A 22713-nucleotide genomic window follows, 5' to 3' on the forward strand; every position below is an offset into this window, starting at 1 on the left:
TGCCATTTGCGTGAAATATGGGATGAGTCATTTTCCTAAAATGGTGAATGAAAAGGTTATACAATTAATCCATCTGTCTTCTATTAATAGTCTATTTTTCTTTTTTAAGAATTTCTCAAATTAATTGTCTCACTTATAAAGAGATTATATAAGTACTTCTTTCTCTTATATTAATATTCCATTTATATTTTTTAAGATGTCTTAAATTAGTTGTCGATGGGCTATATAATTCTCATTTTTCTAATATCAATAATCTATTTTTCCTTTTTAGGATTTTTTAAATTAATTGTCTTATTTAAAAAGAGGTTATATACTCCACTTCTCATATTAATATTCTATTTTTTCTTTCATTTTTTTCATTATTTTTCCTTTCTAAGATGTCCTAAATTAGTATCCCATTTGAAAAGAGGTTATATAAATACTCTTGTCCCATATTAATACTTCATTTTTCCTTTTTAGAATGTCCCAAATTAATTGTCTCATTTAAAAAATCAAAGCAAAATAAATGATATATTTTCATCATCCCCTAAGGGCTAGTTTGGTGTGTAAGAATAAAATAGAATGGAATGAGAATGAAGTTAGGAATGGAATGATAATGATGATTCACATTCTCTTGTTTGGTTGCAAACATGGAATATGTAAAAATAAAATGACGATTTTCACTTACTTATTTGGTTGGACTAAAAATTGAAATGGAATGAATTTATATTGTTTTCTCCAAATTACCTTTATCATTAATAAAAAAATTTAACTAAAAAATTAACATTAAATTTTTTCCAATCCAATGGTAAAAAAAGAGGTCTGTAAGAATGAAATTGGGGCAAAAGATAAAGAGAGTAAGTAAAGAGAAGAAAGAAACTTGGCAAGTGAGGTGTTGGAGATTGGGAATCATCTACCTCATCTCTGATAGCAAGGGGGTGACCTATACTCTATGGGTGGAGGGAGGGGTTGCCCTCTCCAAGAGTCTTAAAAGGCAATTGGGAGAAGGAAGCGATCGAACAAGGGTGAGGACGGATCTGATTTGATCGGCGGTGATGAACGGCGGTGATTCAAACTCCGTTACAAACTTCATCGGTGAAGCTTGCAATCCAATCAAATGAAGTTACAGTGTTTGGCAGTGAATCGGCGGGCTGTGGACGGAATAGGCGAGCAATGATGAGACTAACGACTATCGAGAAGGACGGCAGTGCCGAACTTACCAGCTAGGTGGGTCTGAATTGAGCTTTTGAATCGTCGGCAAGATGGCGGTTAATTGACGGTGAGCACAGATAGTTATTAAGTTCAAAACAAAATATATTACTGTATGTTAATCATTCACAATAGGTAGTATACACTTTTAGTTTAACAAATATTGGTTTAACAAATATAATCTCAGTATGATAAAAGGACTTCTGGGCTGCAATAGATGGGTTGGGTTGGGTTGGGTTATGTGTTCTTGTATGTTTTACTATCGATAGAGGAGATGATGATGCCGGAGGTGGGTTTGATAGAGGAGATGATGATGATGCCGACGATGGGATTGTAATTTGTTAGGTTTTATTTTTTAATATTTTTTTTAGTTTATATTTTTTTAAAGTTGGAATGGAATGGTCATTCCTTTTGTGAGAAAGAATGGTGAAGAATGATGATTTCAAGTTTAAAATTGGGCACCAAACACAAAAATGGAATAAAAATCATTCTATTCTACTTTATTTCTATTCCATTCCAACGCACCAAACTAGCCCTAAGTTTTAAAAAAATTATAACTTTAAAAGAACAAGTTGGTAAATTTAAAGAGTCAAAGTGTAAAAATACTCCTAAAGCATGCTTACAATGCATATCACACCCTTCACTTGCAAAAAACACCCCTAAAGTTTTAATTTGTGCAAAAAACACCCCTAAAGTTTCAATTTGGTGCAAATAGAACTGTCTGACAAATTTAGACCCTGAGTTAACTAAATTACCCTTACTGAACCATTTTATAAAATATATAAAAAAAACATAAAGTTGATATCTCTAATTTGTTTTTTTAAAAAAAATCTATGATATTAAATATAGTTTAATAATGAAATTACTTTTAACTCCTTAAAATTCCAATAAACGCCTTGCTATAAAAGATCAAATTTAGTAAAAAAAATATATATATTAATTATTATGGTAATCTACACATATATTCACACACATACATAAATACTATTTGTTATGAATTAGAAAGAACAAAAAATTATTTACTTGACAACAACAACGATTCAATCAACAACTTTTCTCTTCAATTTCATTGCATATAATTTATAGATACATTTTAACAATATACATTAAACTTGCACAAAAAATTTCATACAATGATTTTATGTTATTTTAAAATTTTAATTTTACATTACTAGTTTGGCCTCACAAATTAAAAATTCTTGGGTCTGCCCCTGTTTGTATGCATATGGCATTGGCGGCTACAGTGGTGGAGTTTGATTTTTTTATTTGCTAAGGGTCATTTTGGTCAAATAAAAAGACCTATAAAGGTTAATATTGTACTTTAATAATTTAAATGAGTTAATTCAGAAATTAAAGGGCAATTAAGTACTTTTATCATGGTTGGGGTGTTGTTCTTCAAGTTTGCAAACTTGAGGGGGTAATTGAATCACACTCCCCCTAAGTTGTGTCTACATGTCCTTATTGCAAACCCGAAGGAGTGTAAGTGCAAATTACCCTTTAGAAAATATATATAAATAAATTATTTTATAAAATGACACTATTGGATGACACTTGTAATGGACAAGTAAAGATAAAAATGTAAAATAAAAGTATAAAAGTAAAAAAAAGATGAAAATAGAAAATAAAAAATAAAAATAAAGTGCAAACTAAATAAAACAAATATGTTCCAAATTTCGAAAACCAGTGCACACTAATATTGAGATTTTTTTTTTCCTTTTTAAAAAAAAAAAAATTCGAAGAAAACAGTAAACTGAAATCTCAACAAATTCAAATTATTGTTTTACAAATTCTCAAAGTAAAAAAAAAAAAAAAAAAAAAAAAAAAAAGTAACATGCACATAACATCCCTAAATTATTAGATTAGTAGCATATATACCCCATTGGGCACTTTCGAAAGAGTAAAATGGTAAAACGGGTATTACATTATTAATTTATGTCAAGAGAGGTATTTTTGTATAATGTGAAAAGATTAGGAATATTTTTTGCACACTTTTTCAAATAGGGGTAAAAATATTACGTGAAATATACTTTATGAATATTTTTTATACTTGAGTAAATAATTCATTAATATATATATATATATATATATATATATATATATATATAAGAAACTTGTATCGAAATACAAGAGCATATGTATTTATTTGGTAATTAATATAATACACCAACCATAATTAATTCATTAAAAGAAATATATAACTAAATATAATAAGAAATAAGACCTCTTCTTCTATTGGGGGCCTTGCGGCGACCACCTTAATTAATCAATTTATGATTGAGCTAGTCTTGTCTAATACTATAGTTAATCAATGTGAGAATATAGCATTTCGTTTTAGAGGCAAGTAATATTCTATAAGTATTTAAATATGTTATTCATACAAATGCGAATCTTCTCAAATTTTGGGGGAAAAAAAAAAAAAAAAATTGAATCTTCTGAAATTATTAAGGAAAAATTCAAATTTAATGAAAATGTGGATAAATGAAAATCTAGTACAGCACTGATTACAATGTACTTTTAATAACACCAGCCTTGCCATGTTCATTTTGCATGTGCTTTCTATTTTTTATTTTTCGCAAATAACTTCCACAAGAATACTCTTGAAGAGGCGCAAATCAAAATTTAAAAGTTTAGGTTAAAATAATATTGAATTGAAGAAAAAGAAAGACAGTCAACTTAATTTATACACTTTCAGAGTCAAACGTGTTGAAACAGTAACATCTATTTCAACTGTTCACGGTGGTACAATCATTTGGGAAAGTTGAACTTTGTTTTTTAATACTTATCATTTGTCACTTATCACCTGTCACAATCTGAAAGAGTCAAAGGTTTTGTTACATAATTTGACAACATATCATATTTGACAACATATCATACAACACAGCACATGCACATTTTGAAAAAAAGAGAAATTATTACATGGACATATCATGTCACACAATACAACACATGCACACTCTTATCAAATGAGAAATTTTTACTTTGCAGATCAGAAAGTATCATTGACATATAAATAAATATGACAATTTTTATCCAATTTTTAATTTACATGTCAATTAGTGTTTGACTCGAGCCAATAGTTCTGACTCATGCAATAATTTTTCCTTATAAACTGTGTTTCTATGCACATATCTCAGTTTGGAGAGCTTCTTAGTATCAAAAGTCATGAATCCTGTCAAAAAGAATTCATCAAAAAAAAAAAAAAAAAAGAAGAGATTTGACCCTCATTTCTTAAATGTACTTTTAACTTTTTAAATTGTTTTATTTTTTCTCAACAATATCACCTCTTATTCTTGACAATTATTGCAAACCTCCGATAGAAAAGTGTGTAAAAGCGGCAAGGGCAACAGTAGAAGGCAATAGTCGTGTCGTGTGATGGCGGCGGCAATGCTCCGAACTGACCCAATGCGAAACTTTCAACTTTAAATAGTAAATGATTCATACTCAAGCTACTTGCATATCAGATAATCGATTTATTATACACCACCATTTTTATCACTTCCTCCGCATATTTACACAAATAAATAGTAGCCTAGTAACACTTCCTCACCTAGAAAATTAATAGTTCAAGTTCCCTTGAGAACAAATGAGCTTTTTGATAAACAGAAAGAGAGTCCTATAAATAAACAAATGGGCCTCCATGACTGGACCATTCTGGCAACTATTAACTACCAAATTATGATATAAGAAGCCAAGCGAAGGAATATTAAAACTCAAAGCAACATACCTTGCAATTTCTATTTGTTTCTGAGAATTCGTGCATCGGACCAACTGAAAAGGCCAATCTGTACCGTAGGTGCCTGCAGAGATGATACTGTTTAGGCCATTTCAGCTTAACTACAAAACTCCAGTGCAAGCCTTTCCATCTATAGATGGACTAAAAAGAGAGAGACTCACTTGACAAAAGATGTGATCTAAGATCATAACTAAACAACCTAATTAATAACATAAAATTTCTTCAATTCGATGCATAGAATGTGGAAAACACCAAAATCTAGCTTTTAATCTACATACATGCACACGTCTCATGTGAACTATCAGTTATTGACAACCATATCATCCATAGCGGTATTGTTCTCCATTTTCTTGATGATCAATCTCTTCTTGGGGGGAAGGTCTTTAGCAGATGGGGATGTGTCAGCATCAACGACGATCGAATCTTCTTCGTTAAAATCTCCCCTTAATATCCCCATGGCAATTTCATTCTCAACCATCTGCTGAATCACCCGCTTAACTGGCCTTGCACCAAAGTTGGGGTCATAGCCCAGTGTTCCTAGAAGATCGACAGCTTCATTTGTGTAGTGAAGATCAATTTTCTTTTGTTTGAGCCTGTCTTTCACACGATTCAGCTGCAACACAGATGACAAATGATTTTATAACGTAATATAAAATCCCATTATTGCAAAAAATAATATACAATAACACAACTACCATTGCCTAACAATCATAATACTCGGTCGATTTTACAAAAATATGAGCAGACAGATACTGCATCAAAAAGGAAAGATATGCAAATAGAAACATCTTAGATGCTAACAAACTAAACCTCTAAAAATTATAAGGGGCATAGAGCGACATCTGATTCTCAACCATGCGAAGCAACTCTAGAAATGAGTGACTGAGCAGTCTCTTCCATAGTTTCTGGGCGATCGTTCTAAGTTTCTACTTTCAAGTAGGTTTGACAAGTCCATAGTTTAAGTTTGACCAGGATTGTGGATTCATTATACAAGAACCGAAAAGAGTTACTACTACAAAATCATCTGGAGCGGTGTAGCCCAGATTAACTTGTAATCCACTCGAACTACAGAAAAAACAAAGGTCACCTGCCATGTGGAGGACAATCCTGTGCTTGGCATCCTCCACATTAATATTTTTGACAGTTTCTGTGCATAAAATGCAGCATAAAATTGCCGTAGAGGTTTTATCTTTTGTGGGCACTCATAATGCATGACAAAATTAGAACTACATTCTTGCCTAGGACTGTGAATGGGTCAAATTCGGTGCAGCAGATTCCACAAATCCCATCTGAATCCAGAAATATATAGTGAGATTGAATGTTGGATCCAAATCTGACGGATCCTTCACAATGCTACCCGAGTTCAAATTCAATTAAGTATCCCAGAAATCCAAATTTGATCCTAATTTGAAATAAATATAGAAATATGGATTTTTATTGATACTAATGACATACTATATAATATCTTAAGAAATTACTAGAATATTCTCATAAAACATAGATAAATTAAATTATATTTGTAAACATAGCAAGCAATGGCTCCAATCTACATGGATTTGAGTTCAATCCAATTATGATTTTATATCTTAAATCAGATATAATAAAGGCAGGACGACGATAATCATAGATCAACGCAGTACGGGTTAAATGGAGGAGTGCACCTATTATACTATGTGATCAGCATATTCCGTTAAGATTGAAGAAGTTCTATAGAACAGCTATTAGACCAGCTGTACTTTATAGGACAGAATGTTGGACAGTTAGGCAACAACATGTGCATAAAGTAAGTGTTACGGAAATGAGAATGTTGAGATGGATGTGATGCAAGACTAGAAAGGTTAGAATAGCTGTTCTAACCTTTCGTAAGATGGATGATCACATTCGTAAGATGGTTAGAGTAACACAATTGGACATAAAATGAGAAAAAATTGGTGAAAATGGCTTGTGACCTTTTAAGTGTGCCAATCATCTAGGGTAATACTAGGGGAAGAGGAAGACCGACGTTAATGAGGGTAGAGTTAGTAAGAAAAGATATGAAAATACATGGTTTGACCGAGGCCATGGCCTTGGATAGAGTGCAATTTAAAAAGAAGATTCATGTAGCTGACCCCAAGTAGTTGGGATAAGACTTTGGTGGTGGTGGCGGCGGTGGTGGTTGCATCTTAAATCAGATATCTATTGGAACCAGTGGATCTAAATCATAATCATAACAAAATCTTAATTGGAACAATCCAGGTTGGGAATGGATCTCGCTTCGCCCTATTGACAGCCCTATATCATGTAGTCACCGTAATTTGTAATTTTGTTCACCTTATGAACTTTCTGGTCCATGCAATGGATGCTTAACACATTTAAGTAGTCAGTTAACGAGAGCGAGTATACAGAAAACAGAATGATTAAACACAAAACATAAACATAATATAAATGACGAATCATTTTTTATTTTTCTTGGGGTCTGACTTCTGAGAAAATATAGTTACCTGGATCTCAACAATTTTTCTGATTTCTCTGGAGTCCAGAGGTTGGAAAACAATATACTCATCGATTCGATTCATGAACTCTGGCCGGAAAGTTTGTCTAGCCAACTCAACAACCTGCTTCTTCATTATCTCATAAATTGCCTCCTTGCTATCATGGGTATTATTTAGGGTTTCAAGAATAAAGTGGGACCCAATATTTGATGTCATGATGACAACACAATTTGTAAAACTAACATGCCTTCCTTGGGAATCAGTTATCCTTCCATCATCCAACAACTGTAATAAAATGTTGAACACATCATGATGTGCCTTCTCAATTTCATCAAAGAGTACAACAGAGTAGGGCCTTCGACGGACTACTTCAGTGAGTTGGCCACCCTCTTCGTAGCCAACATACCCGGGTGGTGCACCAACCAAGCGAGAAACTGCATGTTTTTCCATGTACTCACTCATGTCTATCCTCACAAGAGCATTTTCTGTGTTGAAAAGGTATCCAGCTAAGGCCTTTGCAAGTTCTGTCTTACCAACACCAGTGGGGCCCATGAACATGAAGCTAGCTATAGGCCGATTTGGGTCAGCCAATCCCGCCCTTGACCGTCGGATTGCATCAGCCACTGATTTGACTGCCATATCCTGGCCAACAACCCTCTTGTGGAGAACCTGTTCTAGCGAGACAAGCTTTTCCCTCTCTGACTGCTGAAGGTTTGACAGCGGAATGCCAGTCCATTTGCTTACAATTTCAGCAATATCAAGATCCGTGACCTCTTCTCGAAGCAAAGAACTGCCGGACTTCCGGTAATCAGAAAGGTTCTTCTCAGCTTCTTCTAGTTGGCGCTGAAGGGACATTAATGTACCATATTTGAGCTCAGCAGCACGATTTAGATCGTATTCACGCTCAGCTGCTTCCATCTCTTGGTTGACTCTGTCAATCTGTTCAAGAAAAATTGAGCAGATAAATCAGAAGAAGGGTTAGTAACAGTACGTGAGGGTAAAAGATAAAATCAGCAGAATCTATGCAAAAAAAGATTACCTCCTCCTTTATTGACCGTATCCGAGTCATGAGAACTTTCTCACGTTCCCACTGTTCAGCCAACTCCTTTTGTTTTTGTTTAAGCAAAGCTAGATCATTTTCCAGCTTGTGCAATCTCTCTTTGGATGCTTTATCAGTGTCATTTTTCAGAGACAGTTTCTCCATTTCTAATTTTAGCACAGCCCTGTCTATCTCATCCAATTCGGTTGGTTTAGAAGTAATCTCCATTTTCAGCTTTGCAGCAGCTTCATCAACAAGATCAATGGCTGAAAAGGGGAGGAAAGGAATTTATATGATGTTTCACCGTGTCAAGGAATAAGCACAATAAATATTAAAACTAATCAGAGAATGTTCTGGGAGTTGCCACCATAGAAGGAGCATATCTCTACTGCAATCTGGAGAACATATTATGTCTGCTAATTGCCATTATGAATGCCAACCTAATTAATCAAATTTGTTCACTGGGTGAACTTGAGGTGCTCCCCTCCCAACTCGCAGATTGGCGAGTTGAGTGCGAATTCTGAGTCAATTCGTGAATATAATTTTTGCGAATCTGCAGATTCTTGACTGTTTCTTCTCCATTACAAGGTAGCATCCGCCAACTTGTAAACAAGCTACATGAGATTGCTAGCAAGCAGAATTAAACCTGTGACCTTGAGAGAGGCTCTTGCCACCCATTTCTTGTGTGTGTGTGTGTGTTTATATTTATTATTGAAGACATCATTATTACAAAAGTCATCCACGCTGTTAGGTCACGAAAGCCTAGTATGGGCGTACTTCTCATCTTAGAGGTTTTAGTTTGTTTATTTTTGAATGTTAGTTAGGTTAGTTAGAGTACCTAATGATCTAGGGACTTTAAAATGGAATACGCAGATTACGACAAGGGTGTAAAGGTAACCCCCAAATACATAACTCACCAAACACTTATTTACATCATGTTTACAATGCATTATATATATATATATAAAAGGGCTAGCCTGGTGCACAAGGCTCCCGCCATTGGGGTTTGGGGAGGGTCAAATGTACACAACCCTTCATCCAGTTGGAGAAAATGCATTATACACACATATATGTGTGTATATATATATATATTAGAATTCATATATACAGCTTTTGAGAAGTTCAAGTTTTGAAGGAATGGAGTTGGATTGATCGAAGAATCTCTTCCCTGTTTTTTTTGATAAGTTCGAAGAATCTCTTCCCTGTTGAAGTATGATTGATCAAACTGATGGTGGATCTGACAAGCTTTGCAGGAAAAAGTTTCCTATATTTCGTTTTAGAACTATAGAACCCTAATTCTTTTTCTTAGAAACACTATTTACACACCCTTATGGCTCTTAAACAGATTAACTAGGGAATAAAACCTATGTATAGTGCATATAGAGATCACAAAGGCAATCTGAGAGCATGTTTCTTTCTTTTAATCATCTAGATTATTGCACTGGATGGTAATAAATATCAAGAGCGTGGACTCCACAACATATCTAAAGAGCAACAAAGAGTTCAACACGAAAAAATTGATTGGACGGCTAGTAACTAAGATCGATTACAGTAAGAAGAGAGCATCACATTGGTCAATGGATTTGTAGATCGACAACAAAAGAATAGGAGGTAGAACAACGTAGGACTGGATATGAGGTAAACTAGGTGGCTCTATGGGAATAAAATCTAATACACAAGCTTGTGTTACCTCTCTTTAATAGGATTTGATCTCCCTAAACTAAGGTCCTGTGGATTTTTCCCTATAAGATTTTCCACGTAAAATCTTTCAGTTCTATGTGTGATTGCTAAAATTTAATATTTGTTCTATTTATTGATATTAGTGATTTATTCATTTACTTGAGGGGATTAAAGTTTGAATTCTAGGTATTCATAGTTTGCTTATTTGAAAAACCTATTAATAGGGATGTCAACAAGGCACGAAGAAAAACCAACTCCAAAACCAACCTTGCTGTACAATTCCTCGCCCCATTTCGTGTTTGGAGCGCCCTGGTTTGCATAGCTTAAATAACTAAATTCAATTTTAAACAAGTCCAAGATAGGAGGTTTTGTAAAAAAAAAAAATTAAATATGAACAAATACTGAACGAAATAATAATAATAATAATAATAATAATAATAATAATAATAATAATAAAATTGTTAGCTCTTGTAGTTACAAATCTAAAATATCATGAAACTAAGATAACAAACTAAAATATTTATCTATATATGTCTTTAAACTGATAGGGGTGAAACAAGTTCCAACTCTTACTCCCAAACATTTTTATCCACTTGAAAACCAAGAGGGAACTTTCTCTTAATCGTTGCTTAACGTAAAGAGGAAGAAACAAAAACCTAACTAGGGTTAATTGAGAGAGAGAAGTTTGAATGAAATTGATATTCTTAACATAAACTATGCCATTTTGGCTATCGGTAATTGTAGTAAATAGAAAGGATAGGTCATTTATGTAATTTGGTAATACCACTAAAAGTGATTTTAATTATTGTTCGCTGAAAGGAAGTTTTTTGGTGAGGAGATATTTGGCATGAAAATTAATTCAAGAGAATAGTTTTAAATATTTTATAGTACAGGGGTTTCTTTTTTACAATTTACCGTTATATATAACTGAAAATAAATTGAATATGCACTTTTTTACTTTTACTTTTATTTATGTGACGGAATCTTTTGGTGTTTCATTCATTGGCCCACTTATGCACAAAAATTAGAGCAATATCCCCTAGATAACTTAGAATGCATGTATAGATTCCTTGAACTTTATATTCGTAAGAAACAAGTCTCTCCGTGTATTGTTCAATAGTAAATCTGTATAAGTTACAACAGAACTAAAAGCCTAAAGTAAAAGACTATACTACCCATAGAAAAGGTAAAAGGCTATACTACCCATAAGAAAACAAAAAAGATAATTATTCTCTAACAATATTCAATTATAAAATAAAAAATTAAATGCAATATCAAAATGTGTTGAAAAATTAAAATATATATTATATTACCCTAACACATGTAGGAACATTGAAAATATAATATATATAGATACACATATCCACATAAATATATGTATAGGAAACACATGTACATGCACTGTTTTTAGCATATTTTTTTATTTTGCCGAGGTAATGTGGATATCAACTAACTGCTCTCCCAATCCATAAGAGGAATTTCGACCTATGAGCATATCTCCATCCATTAAAGCATTGTGGAGATGATCACATAACAGCATTAAATGCCCATAAAAAATATAACATGTTTAAAACATGATATTTACAAATACAACGACGAGCAAATGCCTGATACAGGAGAGATCATATTTCTTTCATTTCTTTTCCTTTGTAAAACTCAGAATTTTGCGATCACAATTTTATAAGTGAACTAGTTTACCCTTTAATGAAAAAATATATATCAAGTGAACTCCAACCTATTCAATCTGCTAAGAATGCTCTCTTTCATTTGATTGGTCTGTAACTATTAGCAAGTATGAAAGAAAAGGATTTTCCTCTTAGACAAAGTGTTTAGAACGGCAGATTGTATTAAATGGAAGTGTGTTATCCCCATAAGATTGAAAGGGAAGTTCTATAAAGCAACTATTAAACGAGTCTTTCTTTATGGACATGGGACAGAATGTTGGGCAACAAAGAAACAGGGAATGCATGAAGTGAGTGTGACTGAAATACAAATGTTGAGAACGGTGTGCAGCAAGACAAGAAAGGATAAGATTGTTAGAGCAATACTAATTGGAGACAAAAGTAGAGAAAATCTATTAATATGGTTTGGGCATGTGCAAAGAAGACCACCAAGTAGGAATAGTGACAAGATACACACTGAGGGAAAGATCAAAATTAACATAGGTGGAGTTGATAAGAAAATATATGATAACATGTGGTTTGATTGAGGCTATGACCTTAGATAGAGAGCGAATAGCTAATTTAAGTAATTGGGAAAAGGCTTTGTTGATTCAGTAGAGTACACAAGTATTGATTTCCAAACATGAATAATAAGCTATTGTTTACCTTTGTCAGGCAAAAAGCGCTCTGTGATATACCGATCTGCAAGAATTGCTGCTGAAACAAGAGCACTGTCTGATATTTTAACCCCATGATGCAGCTCATAGCGTTCACGCAATCCTCGAAGAATTGATATCGTGTCTTCTACAGATGGCTGGGGACAAAACACTTGTTGAAATCTACGTTCCAGAGCAGGGTCCTTCTCAATGTACCTCCTATATTCATTCAACGTGGTTGCTCCTATACATCTGAGCTCACCTCGACCAAGCATGGGCTTTAACAAATTTCCTGCATCCATTGCTCCACTTGTAGCCCCTATACACAGGGCAAAGAAGCGGAAAATTAAAGTAATACTATGTGATAAAAGGCATAATATTGGCATGCCAATATGAGTCTGCACATCAACAGTGAATATATACATACGCATGAATGAGTTTTTTTTCATCCTCTTCTTTTTATTTATTTATGGAGGGGTGGTGGCATTGATGGTTTGAGTGATCATATGTTTTACAACAATTTTTGCTTAAATACCAGATCAAATATTTAGTGCAGTATCAGTATTATTTCAAGTCACCAAAGGTTGCTTCCATTACTTGTAATCTTAAATGATCCTTTCTTTCTCCAATAACACAACATACAAGAGAGCAAGTAGATTTTATGAATCACTCCCAAAGATTTTTCATAGAATTTCCAAATCAAAATCCGGTTGATCTTATCAAAACTTCTGACAATTGTTCATAGTAATAATTGGACATCAATGAAGTTAATACGAATAATACTTATTAGTTGTACAAGAGATCACTGATAAATTAAAAATGGAGCTGTGCTTATCAGTTAAGCTATTTGTTTTCTAAACATCCTTAAATATTTTTTTACCAAAATATAGAATTACATTTAGCTTTTCATACTTTTCTTCACTTCATGCTTTATTAAATGTTCGTATAACTTTTCTTTTGATCTTCCTTCACTAAGACTTGATTTTTCTTAATGCCCAAGCACTGCTGCTAGGGTATGTCTACATGTGTGTGTGTGAGTGGTGGTGGGCAATATTGAGCACAAATTAGAATCAACATTTAATAGATCAAGGTAATAAATAAATGAGTCCTCTTAAAATATCTCCAACTCTGATTCTCTGAGATGCTAACCAAAATTTAACAAATTGATAATTTTACTAGTGTTTTAACCAATCACGGTATATGCGGGAACAGATAAAATAAAGGAATTTACCTGGGAAGAATAAAATCAAGGACATAACATGCATCTTCTCCGCATTAGGATAATGAATCTAAGCACTATACTAACCTGCACCCACTACAGTATGGATCTCATCAATAAATAAAATAATCTGCCCATTTGAACTTGTGACTTCCTTCAAGACAGCTTTTAGCCTTTCCTCAAAATCTCCTCGGTACTTAGCACCAGCAAGCAATGAACCCATATCCAGGGAGATCAACTGTACAGGATAAACGAGCATGCAAATTACAATCATGACAATGAATACAAAATGAAGAAAATTTGCATTAAAAACTCAACTTATATAAGTTGTCAAAAGGTCAAATTCCAATGGATTAGTGAAAATTCCAGATCAGAATAAATTATACTGAGAGCTAAGGTCAAAATTATATCCAGCATATGCTTCTTTTGAAGTTTACACTCAAAATTAGGGATCAAAAGATTATAAATACAGATACAAACCTACTAATCCAAAAGTTTAATTAGATCTAATATTATAAATACAGATATGAACCTACTACTAATCATCATCATCATCATCATCATCATCCTTGCCTTTATTCCATATGAATGGGGTCGGCAAATATACCTACTAATCCAAAATCTTAATTAGATCTATTTAGGTCTGATTGGAATAATCAAATATTATAAAACATATTCAAGTTTGGACATCTATATCAATTGTAAAAAATTAGAATACTAACTTGCCTAATTCAGATCATGCCCAAATCATCTGTAAAGCTCTAGGATGAATGGAATTCATGCATTTGCAGCAAAAGAGATGTTTTTGTAAGACACTATTTTTCCAAAGAACATGCTTATCCATCATTTTCCTTAGCTTAAAAGGAATTTAGTCCCCACACAACTGTCACAAACTTTAAATTTAACATTGTTTTAAAAATTGCTATATAAAAAGCCAATGCTCAAGAAAGGCAAGGATAACAAATATTGAATTTATCAACACATTATCGGTGTTAAATCTATTATCTAAGCTATTAGCACCTTCTCTTCATTGAATAAGTCAATTATAAATTAATAAAATTAGTGCCAAAATAGAAAAATACTACCTTTCGATTTAGCAGAGGTTCAGGAACATCACCACGAACAATTCTTTGAGCTAATCTGCAAGACATGTGATTTTTTTTTCTTTATATTTATAAAGAAGATAATATAGAGTACATGATGATTGCACAATGAAAAAAATAAGAAACAGCATATGAGGGAATTCTAACAAATCTATTGGAAATATATCTTCTAAAAGCCTAAGAGTTGAGACTTAAATCAATGTAGAGAGCAAGTACATAAAACCCTATGACTTAAATAGTTCCTTTATAGTTTAAGATTAGTTTAGTTTATTTTTGGCCTTATTTTATAACTTCTACCTTATTTCAAGGATTATTATTGAAAATCATAAGGCTTACTTCTTCAACTATTGAGTTTTTACCTGAGTTTTGACCCCGGACCCAGGTCCCTTCCCCTTGCGGTCCCCTTACTTCTAGGGCTCCACCTTCTTGGTGGCCACTAAAAGTCTCAAAGCTTCTTCCAGAAAACACTCATATACCACCAAAGAAACTACTAAACCCTTTGACTCTGTTAAGGGTCAGGTTAAGATCTCCTATCTGAATCCCCAACATATTTCCCTCCTTGACTGAGGCAACAACACTGCAACAAGGATTCCTCCACATCCAAAAATTTTCAACACCACCATACATTCCTCATTCAGAGCCTTCTGCACAAGATCCAACCTCTAGATGATCTCCTTACAACCCAAATTCATGCTGTCTGAGCCTTTTACTCCCCAGTTCTTACAAGTTCAATATGTTGCTTACTTTTATTCCTATACCGCAAACTCCTCACATACTGAAATCAAATAACTATGATAGTTATGCTAATGGAGGAGTTATTATGTGATATAGTACATAAATCTGATATTATGTGGTAAGAAGCACATCCCACTCTCAAACATTTCACTCGGAGTAAGTAGTGAGCATGAATTTACAAAATCAATGACATGGCAAGCAACATTATATGTCTTGGGTACTATGAAACTAAAACATGAAGAATTTACTCTTACCAAAATTAATAAAATAGTGAAAACAAATTGTCTGCCAGCAGCTAATCTGTCAACTTAACATAAAATATAAACCTATTTTAGATAAGCAATTAAAGAGATTTTCTATTAGTTTTATTTCACTCAAGAGTCCACCATAGCTGCAAGACAGTGGTTAACGTAGAACAAACTATTCAGATAAGAAACACCAAAGGCACATATATCTTCTATAAAAAAAGTTACTTAAGACTTGACTTTCCCAGTTTTAAACGTCATACCCTTCAGCAATTGCAGTTTTCCCAACACCAGGCTCACCAATAATAACAGGGTTATTCTTTGTTCTCCGGCATAATATCTGGATGCAGCGCCGAATTTCATCATCCCTACCTATAACAGGATCGAGTTTTCCACGCCTAGCAAGTTCAGTCAGGTCGTTCCCATACTTGTCAAGCGCCTCATATTTACCTTCAGGGTCTGTATGAATAGGCACAGCACGCATAAGTAGGTAACAACTTGCAAAAATAAGCAACCACGACTTAAAGATGGTACAAATAAAAGGGAAACACACAATTGCATTAAAATGCTTGCTTGTAGTAGTAAAGTTTATTTAGAATCACAATGAATGATGGTTTATCTAAAGAAATAACTTACAGCAGTCAACTCAAGTTTGGCTACATGAATCCTATTTTTCCCTGCATCTTGACGAACACATCCGGAAGCTGATGCAACGCATCATTTAAGGAGAATGCCCAAGCATTTGCTCCTACATTATTAAGTTCATGTTCATGTTGACAAAAGTTTCACTCTCTGTCAAGCTACCTAACATAATCCTCCTTTTTCCGGGCCTGGCTGTGTAAAAATAACGGGAAATGTTTTTTGTTTTCTATTGTCAAACCTTAAATAGCAAAAACAAAAACAAAAATCATGTTTAGTAATATGTTTTTGCTTTTCGAAAAAGGAAAATGTTTTTCATTTTTGTGAAGAAAAAGAAAAACATCTTTTTTATGTTTTCTATGTTTTTGACATTGTAGCGTAAAGACATTTTCGCTACTGTTACTATACGGGAACTTTTCATTTCAATCAAAATTCATGTTATATACTAATAAAAGAGAATTATCTATATAAGAATGGATTTATTACCCTTCAAAAAAATCCAAAATGACTTATTACCCTTAAAATGGTATGAAATTACAAAAAAAAAGTCTTTGTTTCATGGTCAAATAAACCCTTCTCTCTCTCTCTCTCTCTCCACCCATCACTGCAACCTCCACCAGTCCCTCCTCTCTTCAAAAAACAAAAAAAATGGAAGAAAAAAAAACACACACACACACACACGCCACCCTTTTTCATCCTTTACATTTCTGACCATTGAACAACGTTAACGGCAGATTCCCAATAATCCCCCTTCCACTCTATAGGAAACCCCCATAATTGCACCCAAATATCAATTGTTTCCATCCTATAGAAAACCTGAGCTCTTAAGCTATAGATTCAGCAAAATGTTTACATCATCTTCTTCTACATCTGTCAATTTAAATTTCTATCAATCTCCCTCATCTTGTTCACATCACCACATCTTTTCTTACTTCCCATGATGAATCATTCTTCCTCCACCACCACCTCCTCTGCCAATGGCTTCTACAACTTCCTCACATGATGCCTCAACAATCTTGAATACTCCTTCCCATAACTTCATGTCAATTTGGTTCTTCCAAAGAATTCTCTCGTCACTCCAATCCTTTCATTCTCAATTAACCGTCTCGGTTCAAAAGCTCAACTTGCCTGTTGGAGAGAATTGGCTTGATGAGTACATGGATGAAAGCTCTAGGCTCTGGAAAGCATGTTATGTGAAAGCAGGCGCATTGTGCGTGGAAAATATTTAACTTTGCTGGAGCCAATTGGGAGGTTAATTATTCGGGAGCTCCATTTACCCATATACTGAAAATGAAACCCCACCATCGATTTTCCTCACAACCTCCTTAAAAGTTAAAAATTGATATACACACTATATATATCTATATATGTATACATAGAGAAATAGTTGGTAATCTCAGTTTGAGATGGTGAGATGATTGTGGTGATGGCAACGGTGGTCGAAATAGTGAGAGGGGTGACACCGTGACGGCAGCAGAAGAGATGAAGCGGAGAGAGGGAAGAAGAGAGAGAAGACAGGTTAGTGATGGTGGTGGAAATGGAGGGAGGAGGGAGCTGTGATTGGGGGTGGCGACAATAGGAGGTGAAGAGAACACAGATAGAGGTAGTGTGGTGGTGGCAACAGTGGGGGAAGCGGTAAGAGGAAGCATTTGTGGTTGGGATTAGAGAGAGAGAGAGAAAACGGATCGAGGAAAGAAAAGAGGAGAGAGGTGGAGCTAGTGGTGGTTGTGGTTGTGAAGGTGGAAGTGGAAGTGGAAGTGGAGGGAGGAAGTCCCCGTGGTTGGGGGTGGTGCCGTGGTGGTGGTAGGAGGTAGAGAGAATAGAGAGCGGGAAGAAGCAAGAGGGGTAAGATATCTCAAAGGTTATTTGATATACAGTTGATAAAAAGTCGATTTACTAGACCAAATATTTCCTCCATTTTATTATTATAATAACAGGGGTATAATAGTAATATCATACACAAATTTGAAGTTCATAAGTAGTGAAACGTGAATGGGGTAAGTGCAACTTTTCAAAATATGATGCCATATGTAATTTCACTTAACCTCAGAGGAGATCAGTGTATTTTACCCTAAAAAATTATCAATCCATAATTTTCAGAAAATATATAAAAAAGAACATTTAAATATCTAATAAAATTCTGCCATTAAATAACCCACCCAGTTGATTGTAACAACATACTTTCCAGTTAATAACTGATCTAAAAATTGAGAGAATAAATTGGTGAGAACAACACAACTCCCAGTTAGTCACTTAGAGACCCGTGAAATTCAACATAGCTCCAAGCACGAACATGGATGTTCAATCAAACATGCGCACGAGATTTCATTCTATGAACCACTTATACACAACTTTACAACTTGTAACAAAATTCTTCACATTTTCCATTAAAATGTTCTTTTTTACTAGAATCCTTCTATTTAGATTTTAATATTTAGCATTATCTCAAACTAACAATACTTATGCTATCCGGCAGACGCTTAGTTTAATCTTTAGCCAAGTTCAAGTTCTATTCACTGCAGACTGCAGAGTATCTCTTATTGTGTTTATCATGCTCATACTTGTCATGGACAATGCTACCTGGACTCGGGTATGGGTGTGTATCCACACGTCAGATATTTCAAATCCCCACATAGAAGGACACATGGACACTGCTAAAATTTCATCTAATTTTATTTTATTTTCTAGAGTAAAATAATATCCTTTGTAACATGGTGTCTGATACAATTCCATACCCATGTCCAAGTATTGTGTGTCTGACACGAGTACTGCACCTACTTTTGAAGAGTCCATGTAACATAGGTCATGGAACACAATACATATTGAACGCAAAATGTACAATTAGGTCTGATTCGTACTCTGATCAGTTACTCTCTGATTTCCACGAATGGCTTGAACGGCATCCTTCAAAGCCTTCTCACTGAGCTGAAGGTTCCTGAATAATAGCTGCCCAAACCTCTTATCCGAATGGAACGCCAACAATAGATGCTCCACCGACACAAAGGCATCTCCCATTTCTTTCTTATGCCTTCTTGCATTCTCCAAAAGGGAACCGAAATGTGAGCCCAATATTGGAGAACTAGTGTCAGATACCTGCCACAAAAAGATATGATCATATATCAGAAGGAACTAATATTAGCGTCCCATTAACGTGCTAACTTATGAAAATATCCAATTTATGAACGTACCTTAGGTTGTTGAGATATAAACTCATCTGTAGCTTGCAGAACTGATGTGTTGTCAATACCAGCCTTCGTGAATATTCTTCGAGCCAAGCCATCTTTCTGCTCTAAAAGGGCTTTCATTAAATGCTCAGATTCCACCATTTGCTGTTTGCTAATCTTTGCTGCATCCAAAGCATTAACAATACCCTCCCACGCCATCTCAGTGAATTCTGAATTATTGACCTAACAAAAGATAGTTGATCACATAAGAAATATGAAGAAGCATTAGAAAAAGAAAATAATATAATGTCACCTTCAAATGTCAAAAGGGAAGTACCCATGGAAAAGATAAACATATACAAGAAAAATAAAGATCGGGAAAATATAAATGATAACATTAGATTTGATTAGCTTTCGGATAAGCCAAATATGATAGTTGCTCAAAAGCATATATCGTCATAGAGAATTTATATAACTTGAGCAGGAAACCTCCACTGATTTTGTCAAGTCCATTCTCACAAATCCCAATCCTAACCCCTCGAGCCAGTATCATATTTTCCACCCCTAAACAACTCTAGTCCAAAGTAATCCAAATTAGACTAGTGAGCCACTAAAGTAAGTGCAAAGTCGATTTTTACTGTCAATGAAACTGTAATAGTTAAGCAACGAGGTATTTTACATAAGATGCAATGGTTTTCCAGAACCATTTGCAGTTATACAGCATATTTAGCCTTGCAGCTACAACTGTATCCCTGTAAGTAAGCAACCATCAAATGGTTTTTCCTTTTTAATGATTTTCAAATACCAACTTCCATAGAGGGTTAAAACGTTAAATAAACTGGTAATTCAAATCATCCCACCAATGGCTTGATAGCCTGGGTGGAACCCCATTGGAATCCCCAACTTGAAAATAAGCAGTCAAGCCACAGACATAACGATATCCTGTAACTGTAACGAGAAAAGTACTCCACATGGGTGTTTGCAATAATTTAGATGGAATTTAGTAATGGCATTAATAACAACCATGTTTTCCAATGGGCGAGACAGTCATAAAAATTTTAAGGGATAACATGCAATTACGGATCCATGTAGGGCCAAGTGGGAGCGGCCACCCCCAATGAAATTTCTTTAATTTACATTACATACCTAACTTTTTCTAGAATTTTAGTAATGCCTCCACTAAATTTTTGGTAAAATCTTCATAATATCAATTCATCTACTTATGAATTCTCATTAAACACAAAACTCTCTCTCCTCCTCCCTCACTAAATCTATGTCATTTTCTAAATGCCGCATCGATCCTATTTTTGAAATCAGAGAATTAGAGAGAGAAATGAAGAGGTTTATCTTTTTAAATTAGAAATGTTATGAGTATACATTATTCTTGTTAAAATTCAGTTAGTTTGGATTGCTTTATATATATATACTGGATAAATAAATGGATTGCTTTTTATATGCTTACTTGATAGTAATTAAAATGGAGTATTTACCGGGAAAATAATTGAAATATGAGTACTTATCAAAAAAATAATAATAAGGAAATACGAGCATAAGCAATTTTCAATGAAATTATGAATTAATAATAAAATTCTTTGGTTTATTATGGTAATTTGAAAATTTGTTAAAGACCAGCCCATCTCAAATCACGTTCTAAATCAGTCACTAATAATGTGAATGTTGCAAGTGCGACTCAATAAATGAATCCTGATCCTAAATTGCTTAGGAAACCTTTGAAACCTCTTGTACCTATTTATTTATTTATTTTTGTTTTAAACTAATTAGAGGACCAAGTGTTCAAAGAAATATACACTAGTATTTTGAGTGACTCGATGAAATGTAGAGTCCAATTATAAGTATTAATGAAGTTCAGACATAAATTAATTGACCCAATTACCAAAATATACTAATAACACCAAATAAACAACAATAACAAACATTCTTCAAATTGACCTGGTCGGTGAATATATCAACAATTAGAAATTAATAGTCAAATTAGCAATCTTCTGAATGCACTTTGTAATACACCCACGGAAAAAATTGTAAAAAAGAGGAAATGGAAAACAATATAAGCCAAATAAACTGAGCACTCTCGTTACTTTTAATTCACCGGGGAAAAAATATACATCAGCCAAAGAAACCACAAACGTACATAAATTGTATAAAAAACAAATATAAATTATAAAATGGTGGAATTTCTATGATTATGAACAAACCCACCTGACCAGAGGTGGAGTAAGAGCGCGAGGAGTGGAACTGACGAGCAAAGACATTGCCATTGAAGGATGATTTTGCAATTGTTGAATTCTCACCGACCCCAAGTCGGTTACGATTCGGCGCCGCGGAGACAATGTTTGAATTGATTGAGGAGAGTATTTCGGTGGCACGAGAGAGTATCGGCCGAGACGCAGAGAGAGGGGTCTTAGAGGAGGCCTTGAGAGCCGCAAGAGCTGACCTTGTCAGCCTTGTGGTGGTGGTTCTGGTGGTGGCCATTATCGGACTCGAATGAAGCTAGGTTTTTTCAGAATCTGGTAACGGATGAGAGAGAGAGAGAGAGAGAGAGCGGAAGAAGGAGGGGGGGGGGGGGGGGTGGAGTGGGAGAGAGAGGGGAATATGAAAAGAAGAGAGAAGAAGCTTGGGGAAGAGGCAAAGGAAGACTGCAGAAGTGTTGGGGAGTTTCTGGATTCAATAAAAGGGTTGACCCGTAACCAATTAACGATTGTGGATAATGGGCATTTAGGCCCTGGACCAAGCCCGAACCCCGTCTTGGTGGAAAATGCCCCTTCAAATTTCAACGTGCTTCATTAAAAAATTACTATTCTAAAAAGAGTGATTCTAGATATTTATTTGTAGGAATGTTAACGGAGTCAAAAATTTAATAATCATAATAGCAAAAATACTGTTAAAATTTAAATTTATTATAAGAAATAAAGAAAAAAATTTATAACTAACAAAATAATATTTATTTATATCTAAATTATTAATCGGGCAAGTTTGGTACTTTTGAGAGTTTTAACTTTTCTACCAAGTACCTTATGGTCCAGTAGTATCTTCTCTATCTCCTCGACAAAGTGTGTGTAAGTTTACTGTCAATGACCAAAAAAAAAAAATTATTTCTAAATGCGTGCATAACTTTATCAAAATGATCTTAAATCTTTCAATATAGCGGAGAGGAACATGCCA

General features: G+C 34.3%; 1 protein-coding gene across 2 annotated transcripts; it reads right to left on the minus strand.

The window, feature by feature from the left end:
- Nucleotides 1-4891: 4891 nt before the first annotated feature.
- On the minus strand, nucleotides 4892-22124 carry LOC132283069 (chaperone protein ClpB4, mitochondrial-like). 2 transcript variants are annotated; one of them, XM_059784953.1, is made up of 11 exons: nucleotides 21751-22124; nucleotides 19558-19776; nucleotides 19228-19462; nucleotides 15994-16189; nucleotides 14733-14787; nucleotides 13735-13885; nucleotides 12439-12747; nucleotides 8432-8697; nucleotides 7402-8331; nucleotides 5200-5534; nucleotides 4892-4985 (listed from the first exon to the last, which is right to left on the minus strand). In XM_059784953.1, exons 1-10 carry the CDS (start codon nucleotides 22021-22023, stop codon nucleotides 5223-5225), a joined length of 2946 nt encoding a protein of 981 aa, XP_059640936.1. In that variant the 5' UTR covers nucleotides 22024-22124; the 3' UTR covers nucleotides 4892-4985; nucleotides 5200-5222. The 2 variants fall into 2 exon arrangements, with proteins under 2 accessions (XP_059640936.1, XP_059640935.1); XM_059784952.1 differs by having other exon boundaries at nucleotides 4892-5534.
- Between the last annotated feature and the right edge of the window lie 589 nt (nucleotides 22125-22713).

Source organism: Cornus florida, unplaced genomic scaffold (genome assembly GCF_030987335.1).
Source record: "Cornus florida cultivar Cherokee Brave unplaced genomic scaffold, ASM3098733v1 CherokeeBrave_3.0.0_Hap2_Chr11, whole genome shotgun sequence".
In the NCBI taxonomy this organism is placed as follows: domain Eukaryota; kingdom Viridiplantae; phylum Streptophyta; class Magnoliopsida; order Cornales; family Cornaceae; genus Cornus; species Cornus florida.

Bases quoted from the DNA above. Each gene is read 5' to 3' on its own strand.
- LOC132283069 (XM_059784953.1), bottom strand. From the start codon at position 22,023: ATGGCCACCACCAGAACCACCACCACAAGGCTGACAAGGTCAGCTCTT. The intron at 12,748-13,734 runs GTTAGTATAGTG...CCCTGTGTATAG, and splicing joins CCATACTGTAGTGGGTGCAG to GGGCTACAAGTGGAGCAATG. The intron at 8,698-12,438 runs GTAAACAATAGC...TCCCCTTTTCAG, and splicing joins GCGCTTTTTGCCTGACAAAG to CCATTGATCTTGTTGATGAA.